The sequence below is a fragment of the Carlito syrichta genome, unplaced genomic scaffold (genome assembly GCF_000164805.1).
Source record: "Carlito syrichta isolate Samal-C Ts95f unplaced genomic scaffold, Tarsius_syrichta-2.0.1 Scaffold311843, whole genome shotgun sequence".
In the NCBI taxonomy this organism is placed as follows: Eukaryota; Metazoa; Chordata; class Mammalia; order Primates; family Tarsiidae; genus Carlito; species Carlito syrichta.
The window spans coordinates 110196-120646 of NW_007255939.1; the positions used below are offsets into that span (position 1 = coordinate 110196).

The 10451-nt window shown below is 51.2% G+C and overlaps 1 protein-coding gene across 7 annotated transcripts in view; it reads left to right on the plus strand.

Annotated features, from left to right (window-relative positions):
* The window catches only part of NF2 (neurofibromin 2), a 98210-nt gene extending 90418 nt beyond the window's left edge, over positions 1 to 7792 (plus strand). For all 7 annotated transcript variants that reach the window (XM_008069171.2, XM_021718122.1, XM_021718123.1 and 4 more), the window contains one exon: positions 4885 to 7792. Coding sequence is in view for 3 of the 7 variants with exons in the window: in XM_021718123.1 (XP_021573798.1) it covers positions 4885 to 4942 (58 nt within the window). In the remaining 4 variants the exon portion in view is untranslated. The remainder of the gene's footprint in view (positions 1 to 4884) is intronic.
* The last annotated feature ends 2659 nt before the right edge of the window (positions 7793 to 10451 follow it).

Below are 10451 nucleotides of genomic sequence, written 5' to 3' on the forward strand. Positions count from 1 at the left end.
TAATTGGAGAGCTTTCTTTCTCTCACTACTGATAGCCGAAGTGGCTCTGTGTCTTGCCCCCCCTTTGCTTTAGGAACAAGATGATCATAATGCGGCCTTGTGAATCAATTTTCTCTCTGTGCTGATGAAAGTGTAATTCATTCTTAATCAAGCAGCCTTGCCGCTGCAGGCTTCGTGCCGGAATACATTTAGTTTCCCTCCTATCACTTTGGGAAACGATCCCCCAAAAGGACTTTTAGAGGAGAACTAGAAGGAGTTGGCAGTATGCCTCGTGCTGTGGTTTTCCAGCAGGGGGCACTCTTGGGAGCCACGTTGGAGGAGGCTTTGTAGCTGGAAGCCTTCCACTGCCGGTAGGGGAGCTTGTCACAGGTGCCTTCGGGGCTTGCTGTCTTCAGAGCCCGGGGCCATTTCTCAAGAGTATCTTGATGGGCTGCCTGAAATCCTCACATAGCAGTGAGCAGGAGCCAGTTTTGTCTGCATATTACAGGCTTGGGTTAGAACCGGCTAGGTACCAGGCCCTTTTCTCAGGTTGAGAGAAGCCAGCCTTCTGTCTTTTTAAGGAGACACGTGTGACTAGATTGGGTGAATGTGTCCATGTTTGTCATGCCACATACAGTTTGGGGAGCATAAAGAGCCTCAGCTCTGCCAGTGACCTCCTTTCCTGCCCTTTTACAGCCTGACAGTTTGATGAGAAAGTAGGCAGGAGGAAGGGACTCTGCCAGGGTTGAGTCTCGATGCTGGGCAGGAAGGGAGAGCCAGGCCCCAACAAGTGGATCAGAGGTCCCATAAGATAAAAACAAAGCCTTATAGGTATGCCACAGAGGGGAAAAAGGAAGTTCCTCTCCTCAGAAAGGAATTGGATTAGTGACAGACTTGAACAGCCGGTTCAGTCAAGAGAGAACTTAATTCCTCCTGTGTTATTCACATGACTGATTCTAATCAGATGTGAAGAGACAGCTGGAAGAGAGCAGCGGGTCAGCCCAGTGCCTGGTGAGGAGACTTCATGTTCTTTTAGTCATCTTTAGGGAGCTGGCAAGAGTGCTTTGGGTTTGAGCAGGGCTCTGTGGTTTACAGCCTGTCCCTAGGAGCTGGGTTGGGCCTGGCTGCCGAGACTCCTGTAGTTGGTCCTTGTCTGGATTCAGTGGGAGTTTTGAAGGACAGTGTGTGGCAGACGCCACTGGTCATGTTCACCAGAGCTCTCCCACTTGTCCTTAGAAGGATTCAAAGAGACACAGACCAGACGTGGCAGGTCCCAGGGTGAAGCACCCATTATCCTTGGGGCCCTGCTTGTAGATCCATATCCTGAGGCTTTTCTGTCTCACCATCTGCTGAAATTTGGAGATCTCCATTTTCCTGGATAGTCTTCAAGATACCCCTGGCAGTGTGCTCGTAGAGCCCAATCCATGCTCTTGTTCCTTGTGCATTTGAGGAATCTTCTCCCTCCTGGACACTCCACTCCATAGGCAGACAAGGCGGGGCTCGGGAAGGCGAGAGAGGGCTGTTACAGGATTGCCAGAGGGTGCACAGGCATTTGTTTGGAATCAGGGTGAGAGTAGGGGTGGCTTCAGTTCTCAAGTCACAGGACAAGGTGAGGGCCTCTGTGGGATCATCTCCACAGTACCTGGCTCTAGCAAGCAGAGATGTGCTGGGCTGTGCAGAGAATGTCAGGCCACTTGCTGAGCAGGGAGAGAGACCAACGCTGACATGGGCTCATACACTTTACAGTATAAGAGATTCGTAGTGAAACCAGGAAATGAGTTCGCTGATTTTCATGAGTTTAAAAAGAAGACCCAGAGGCAGAGTTGATTTTATGAAGGGCTAACTTGGTGCCATTTCCTCTGAGCCTTCACCTTCATTTTATGAATACCTCTTGCCTTTAGCTGCACTGTAAATGGGACAATCAGTGAGCTTTCTAGAACGGGACCTACAAGCTTTCTAGAAGCAGCAGATAGTGAAGGATCCACAGGTGAGAGGCACCTGCCCAATGGAGGTGTAAGGCAGTGCCTAAGCAGGGAGCACAAGTGGCAGAACTGTTTGTAGTATCCCACAGGGAGGCTTCCTGAGCTCTCTGTAGAAAATCTCCCATTTGAGGGCTAGCTCCCCTGAGTTCCTACCTGAAGGAAAGAAGTCCAAGGCCTTTCCTTGCAGAACCTCGTCTCACTGCCCGCCCGCCAGCTCCAGCATGAGCTGGTGCCCTCCTGCAGAAGAGGGCATTCTAGAATGTGTCTAAGCTAAAGGATGTTGCCCAGGTCAAAGTAGGCAGATGCCAAGGTGGTGGTGGACGGCTCCAGCAATTTCTGACTCCAGGAACTTACCATGGGATTGGAACCGATAGGAATCAGACAGTGAGGGTGAAGGGGGAGGCGGCGGCAGCCATGTCTGCCTGCAGGGCTGGGGCACAACTGTGGTGACAAGAGCCCTCACTGACCAGTGCCGCCAGGTTTTGGCCATCTGGTGGGTCCACCTTTCCCTCTAACCGCCTCAGTGTCTTCTGGAAGACTGTGGCACTCTCTTCTTGCCCCAGCCGTGTGTCTGTGGTGCTTTCCTGCTTCTGCATGGTCAGACTGTCTGATTTTCCTCTATACCTGTCCTTGGGGCTGAGGGGAAACTCCTGCTCTTGAGAGATAAGAGGTCGGGCTGAGCCTCTGCAGTGCAGCTGGGGTGGGGATTGGGAAGCATCTGCCCACCCAAGGAGCAATCTGCATCCTAACAAGCACATGCTCGCGTAACTGGAATCTGGCGCTGCCAAAACCTTCCCCTGGCACCTCGAGGGGACAGCCAGCACACTCCTTAGGTAGAGGATCCAGGAATTCTTGGAGCCAACATTGTACAAATGGGCAGGAGGCTCTCAGAGGCCCCCACAGCCTGGGCTCCCTGCCTGTGGAAGTGGCCGGGCCTCGCGGGAGCATTGTGTGCCCTGCCTCAGAGGCTGTGGAGGCCAGTGCCACATGTGACCTTGCCATCACCAGCATCTCTTCCTAATGAGTGTTCTGCTCCCCCAGAAGAAGAGGAGCCAGAGCTGGGGGGAGGGAAGAAACGTGATGCTGCTATTAGTAATAACAGCTGCTGAGTTCCCACCACGCGCCAGGCGCAGTGCTGGGTGCTTTGCACGTTTTTCCCAGTTCCTCCACACATCACCCTGTGAGGAAGGGGCTGCCATCACCCGTGCTTCATGGTAGGGAACTGAGGCCAGAGGACGTTAAGTGACCTGCCCACAGTCACACGGCTAGTCAGTGGCCCAGGAGGACCTCTGGTCAGGCAGCTGACCGTTGCCTGTGTTTGACTCAAAGTGGCTGTGGGCAGTTCCCTGTCCCCTGAGAGGCCACTTGAGGTCTTCTCAGAAGTGTGTGAGGAACCTGAGCAGAGACCTTGGGTTTATGCCTTTTAATTTAAACCCTCTCCTAGAGAATTGTTGTCCCAGTAGTTCTCTGGCAGGCAAATCTCTCTTACTTGCTACCATCCTGGTTCCCATTATCACAGGCACATAACTTCTGGCCCTTCTCCACTGATTGCATTTAGGGAAAAACCCATCCTAAACGCAGCTCCCTTCTAGAGGGAGTTGTGTTTCAGCAAAGAAGAGCTCTCTCCATTTCCATCAGAACTGGGCTTTCCAAAGGACTCTGAAATTAGTTCCACTGAAGAAAACAGCTCAGATGCCTCCCTGCATTCAGCTTGTTAGTCGGGGACTTCAAGGCCAAAAGATTTGGCAGGATTTAAAGAGTCGCTCTCAAGCTGTCTCATTTTGAGCACACTAATGCTGCCTGTCTTTTGATGGGAAAGTGGTGGGTTTGGAGTCTCCCTCCTCTCTCCTTTGTGGAGTCACCATAGTTCTGAGGACTTTTCACATCCAGAGACTGCCAGGGTTCAAGAGAATGGGCCAGACTGTCTTGCTTGCCCTGTGGACCTCCAGAGGAGAGAGGCTCAGAGAGGTCAAGAATGTCTGCTAAATCTACACAGCAAGCTGGTGACGGAGGATTTAGTCCCTGGGCCTCCTCAGCCTCACAGTGGAGCTCTTGACTTGGATATGGTACACACAGAACAGGCCCAAGGGATTGGCTTCAGGAGCTGAGCAGGGAGCAGGGCAATGGAGAGGGTACCTGTTTTCAAATACTTCTGTTCAGAGAGATGCTGGAAGTGGCTCAGAGGAAGGGACTTAGGAGGTTGCAAACTCTGTCACTTAGAGAGCTCCAGCCTTTTCCTGCCCTGTCCTTCCCGGAAAGGCCTTATAGTTGCTGGACAGAGTACTGCCCCAGCCACTAATCCTCCCTGTCTGCACTAGCCTCACCAAGAAAGCACATTGCCTTCCAGGTCGTGGAGAGAATCCCCTCAGCTGCAGGGTCATGGGCAAGTCTGCTTTGGGGACACCTGGAGAGCCAGGAGTGGAAGGGTCATGTTCTTCCACATCTGACACAGGCCTGTCTTGCCCTAGTGGCATCCCCAGGAGTTACAAGGACTGAAATGCTTGCCCTGCCAAGCCAGCTCCTCTGAGCCCGGAGAGGATGAACATCTTAGGCTGGTGCCACCGCAAACAGCACACCACAGAGGCGGCTCAGAGACTTTGTAGACAGGAATGTGAGAATCTATTAAAATACCAGGAATCTCCAGTCCCCTTTGAAAAGCTGATGTTGATGACATTTTCCTGCTAACGTGCTTCTACCCACCTGCCTTCCCCTGGCACATCCTCACTTGTCACCTCCTAATTTGAATTTTTGGGCAAATCTGGACACTTATTTGGGATTGACTGCAACTTCTCGAACATCTATTTGAACACTGTTCCTTTCACTCTCAACCACCTTTGAGATTAGTCCAGGCAGCAGGATGGGACTCCATGTGAGAGAGCAGAGATCTCATCCCCCTTTCAACTTCTTCTCTGCTTTTTTACAGCTCACCTTGCAGAGCGCCAAGTCCCGAGTGGCCTTCTTTGAGGAGCTCTAGCAGGTGACCCAGCCACCCCAAGACCTGCCACTTCTGCTCCCAAAACCAGCAGAATGGGCCAGACACCGTGAGAAACATCCTTTGGGGGCTGGCTGGGGGCTTCTGTGGGAGCTCCGGAACTTTCCCCAGCTGAGTGGAGAGCCCAACCCCCTTTATGTGCAATTGCCTTGAACTATGACCCTGTAGAGATTTCTCTCATGGCGTTCTAGTTCTCCTGACCTGAGTCTTTAATTGTTTTAAGAAGTATTTGTCTTCCTTTGTCTGATGTGGGATCCCTCATTTTCTTCATCCCAGGCACCTTGGTCTGTGTATCTTACTGTCCAGGGCTGGCTTCCACGGCCCAGGCTTGGAAGTGGTTGTAGGGAGTGAAGTGCAGAGACCCCTGGAGGCCAGGAGGCTGGTGTCACCACCCCCAACCCTGCCCAGGGCCCCAGAACTTTCATCCTTTCCATGGGTGAAGACCTGGCACATGGTGAGGAAGCACAGCTCGGCTGAGCCCAGGCCCAGCTCAGCCTGCCTACTGCAGCTTTGCAGTGAGCTTGCCTGCAGCTCGTGATGAGCAAAGTGCTGGTTCTCTACCAGGCACCTCCAAGGCAGCACTCTGGCTAGCAGCTGGTGGGGAACAGGCAGGACAGCTGTGATTGGGGAGAGACTTGAGGCAGAAGCTGTGACGAAGGGCCGGCTGCCAGCCAAGGGGTTGGGAGGCAAGTAGAGCCACGTAGGGAGCTGATGGTACAAAGCACTCGCCGCCCACCTCTCGCCGCCTGCCTCTAAAGACCAGGATCTAAGAGGCAGATGGGGGCCACGTGTCTTTCCCATCCTCCGCAGCCTTGGGCTCTCCTGCCTGTGTAGAGCTGGGGCCCTTCCTGGCCATGCTCTAGTCAGTACCTGGCAACCTGGCTGTGACCGGGGGTTCCTTAGGCCCTGAAGCTTCACTGGTACTTCTTAGGCCCAAATACCAAGCTCTTCTGGCTCTGGTCTGTGTTGCCAATCTACATCACCTACCCTGGCCACATGCAGCAAGCCCTTCCCAACCCACATTTGTGCCTGGGCCTCATTTTGCCCTTGTCTCCCTGAGGACCCTTTATTTTATACTCCCCCATGGGCCCAGAAGGTCCCTTTGTGCCCCTCCCAGCACTAGCCTGATGCAGGTGTCCAGTCACAAATGGTGCCCACACAGGCTGGTACATGACTCACCTCCATGCTGGGCAGTAGCGGGTCACAAAACCAGTTCTCACTCCCTCCTTGGTCTGGGGCCACTTTTTGTCCTTTCTTTACTCCATGGCTGGAGGTGCTGCTGTGACCAGCCAAGACCCTTTAGATCCTTCCAGTTGGGCCATTACACAGAGCAGGTGATACATCTTAATCAGTGAAAACACACTTATCAACTGAAGATGTATAAGGGCCTTACAGCTCCTGAGAGCAGAGGTGGTCTCTTGCAATTCTGTCTGGTTTGAGAAACTAAGAAGCTCATAGAGATCCTGCCTTTTTCCCCACTATCATGCTGACCTAAAGTGTTGCAGGCTGGCTGCCACCTCCTTAGGCCACCTTGCCCTGAGGAAGCTAGCCCTGTGTGTCACTTTAGCCCCTTACGGCATGCAGGGTGGGACTCCACATCTGGAGCTTAAGTGTGGATGGCTGTGGCTGGAAGAGTTGCCCTGTGTCTTCCTCTCTTTACAAAGCCTCCAGCATTTGTAAAAGTCTGGCTTCTGTGTTTTGTGGCTCTGTCTCAGTTTTAAAGCCCATCCCTGAATTTCTACCACTTTCTTCCCGATCTGTAAATCTGTTCTTTAAACTGTGGCTGCAGGGCACAGGAGCATGATGGTGGTTTATAAAAATGATGCTGGGCTTTGTTTTCTTTAACTGCTGTGTGTACTTCTAGACTAGGAAATGACAAGCCATGCTGCCTCAAGGGAGCTGGCTGGAATCTGAGCTATGGCAGGAGCACCTGGAGCCCCAGGTAGCAGGCTCAGCGAAACCTTGCTCAGCCAAGAGCACCTCTGCTCTCCTGGGGGCAGGAAGTAGCAGCATCGCCCCTTGGATTGATAAGGTGGAGAGGTTGTTGGCCTTAGAAAGGCCTCGAGCCCCAGTAGCAGGAGAAAGAATCAAAGAGGTGCTTGGTTTTCAGAGACTTGTGTCTGTGGCTGAGGTGGCTGTCCTTTTTAAGTGAACATTTTTAGGGCCCAGGAGCTGGTCAAGTAAGGAAGTCTCTGAAGTCCATAGAGCAGGGTCCTGGCCACAATTATTTCATCATGAGGGCTTCTGATGGTTCTTGGGCAGAAGCACCACGACACAAACTGCGAAGCCTCCGTCCAGCTCATGACACTCCGTGAGGCTGTGCCACGCAGCACACACCACCTTGTTCATCCCACTTGAGGCCCCCCCTCAGCCACAGCAGTGCTCTGACCTATGGTGTCCACTTAGTTATTCATGTACCCGCCAGACCCTGCTAGACAACACCCTGTGGCATTACATAACACTTCTTGAGTGACAGTGTCTTGTAATCTTGGGGACAGGTTTCTCTTTCTTCCTCTCTTTTCGTTTTCAAAAGTCTAGAAGCTGACAACCAGTGATGGTGACTAAGTGTTCCTCACTGACAGGCCTGGGCCTCAGAGCCCCAGGAGAGAGCGGCCTTGGCGGGAGACAGCCTTTCCCAGTTGCCCTGGGGCCAAACCTTTCTCTCCTGGGCATTCAGGGAAGCTCCAACCATTTTCAGAGATGTCAAACTTCACTTCTTCCTGTGGGGCCTGAGTCCCACCTTCTGTCAGGGCCAGACTATGGAAGGCTATTTTCTATTCTGGGAGACCGTTGTAATTTAAGTGATTGTTTTAATAAAAATTCTAAGTTGGAAAAAGTCTGTCTTGGGCTTCCTTGGTTTGCTTATTGCTCAGGCCATTGTGGTGGCAAGACTGCAGCTGGGTGGTGGGGCCACCTCTTGTGGTTTGTGAGGAGATGGGCCCTCTGCCCTCCCTGACTACCCAGGACTTCACCTCCAGCCTCTTGTCTAAGGTGGTAAAAGGCTCACCTCCTTCTGTGCTAATGACAGCATCCCTAACGATGCCTTCACCTGGAAACTCCCTCTTCTTGTGGGACACTCTGGGCTTTTCCATCCTGGGCTCTGGGGAGTACGGGGTGTCCAGGACCCCTGGGGCTCAGGCGCTGTCTGCAGAGCAAGTGAAGTATAGCCACTGTCAGGACTACACAACATTTGAACTTGATGTCGGAAACTACCACTGTAGAGCTTATGTGTTTTTGTTCTATTTCTACTTTCTTAATCAACAAAAGTTCTTTATCAAGACCAAAACTGCTGTACGATTAACTGCAGCCTAAAATCAGAGATTCAGATGGCATAATGCATTGTCAAAATTTTTAGGGGACCCACCTGCCATACTTGCCAGAACACCCTTCAGGTCTCCACTATAAAGGCAATGAAGAAAACAGCCTATCAGAATACACAAACATTTCCCAAAATATTGGCATGAAACATAACTAACTTTTTATATATTTTGGAAAGATGTTTGAAGTTGGTAAAATTAGAGAATTATGGAAGTGTTAACCATTTTTTGTTAGCTTTGAATATATAGAATTAGTAAATAATTAGACTTTTTATTAGATGAATAATATAAACCTTAAATTTCTCAAATGTAGACTGTTAATTCTAGTAATTTGAAGCAGTTTCACTTCCTGTGTAGTATAAACCAGAGAAAGCACTTCGAAAATACTCATTTTAAGTCATCCAAGCACTATTTTTACGTAACCTTTTTATAAAAGACAATCATGACCCCTAAAAGATAGTAAATATGCCCATGCTGAGATCTGAGGTCCCCATTAACGAGGGTTAGAATAAATACTGCTTGGTGTTTTGTATCGAGGAGGTCATTTGTTCTTTGCTGTTTTATTTTGGCTTATGATGACCCTGCTGTAAACACAAAGCTGCTAAGCGGACCTCAGTGCTTACCGGTGGCATTTGCAGCCTGGTCCCATCAGATGCCTGTGTGGGGAGTGTCTGGCAGCTGTTCCCCAGGGCTGCCTACCTCAAAGCCTTCGTGTGGAGGAGCGGATAAGGAGCCACCCACGTGTAATGAAGAGTTGGCAGCAAAACTCTGGGGGGAAAGGTATTGGTGAGAAGATCGCTGCAACCGTGTCTAATCCAATTTTGTGGTCTTCTGGGGAAGAGAAAGTCGAGCCATCGACATATCCTCCTTCTCCCTCTCAGACAGTCCAGGCAGCCTTATCTCTAGCCAGGAGAAGCCAAGGGCTCCCCCCTCCCCTTCTGGCTGTGTGGGGCTCCCTGGCAGCCTGTCATTGCTGCATTACAGTAGGATCCTGCGGCTGCAGTCCCAGCTGCGGTGGGGAGATTTCTGTGTGGTGGCAGGAGCAGCTCTGGAGAATCACAGGGCCATTTATCTGCACAGCAACAACTTGAGCAAGCTCAGAGAGGAACTGCCACCATGTCCTCTCCCAGTTTCCACTTGATACCCATTTCTCACTGAGGTGGTGGCCTCAGAATAGCACCTGGCATTTTGCCTCTGAGCCAAAATCAAGACATCTCCGGGAAGGCTCCACGGTCAGGGCCGTGACAGCCACCTTGCCATCTGCTGAACCACACTTGCCTTGGGCCCAGGTGGAGGAGACCTAGTCCCCTCCCCCCCAGGGCTAGAACTTCTATGAAGATGGTTGAAAATGACACCAATGGACACCCTAGGAATGTTGCCAGGATAACCTGAAGAAGAGAACAAAGTGTGCTCAGGTTTCTAAGAAAAGGGGTGTGAGTATGTAGCAGTATTGCCATTACTTACAAGTAATAGAAGTGGCTAGCACAAAAATAGGCATGAAATCTTTACAGCCAGCCGCAGGGTGAGCTGGGGAAATGGCAGCTCCCTGCCTCAGAACTTGGACAAAGTTGGATTCAAATTCCTGCTCAGCCACTGACCTTGGCCTCCGCAAATTGCCTAGCCTTTGGGCACTACAGTTGCTTTACCTGTAAAATGGAGATTTTAAGGGGTTTTGTGCCTTCTCCATGGCTTATGCCTATAATCCCAGCAATTTGAGAGACTGAGGTGGGAGGATTGCTTGAGCCCAGGAGTTAAAGAACAGCCTAGACAACATAGTGAGACCTCATGTCCACCAAAAAGTCAAAAAATTAGCTGGGCATGGTGGGGCACGCCTGTAGTCCCAGCTACTCAGGAATCTGAGTCAGAAGGATGGCCTGAGCCCAGGAATTTGGGACTGCGGTAAGCTGTGATTGTGCCACTGCACTCCAGCCTGGGCAACAGAGTGAGATATCAATTCAAAAAAATAATAAAAATGAAATAGATAAGGGGTTTTGTGGGGATGGCTAATGCCCAGAAAGCTCTACTAAGCACCTTGCCTAGGTGTGTGTCACTACTTTGGGCAGGGTGGCCCTTTTTCTGAATACTTCCTTTGGGAGCGGGGTGGGGACAGGGGGAAACAGAGACAACAGCAATGGTGACCCAGGGGATGTCACAACCCAGAGAGACCAGGCCCACCCGCTG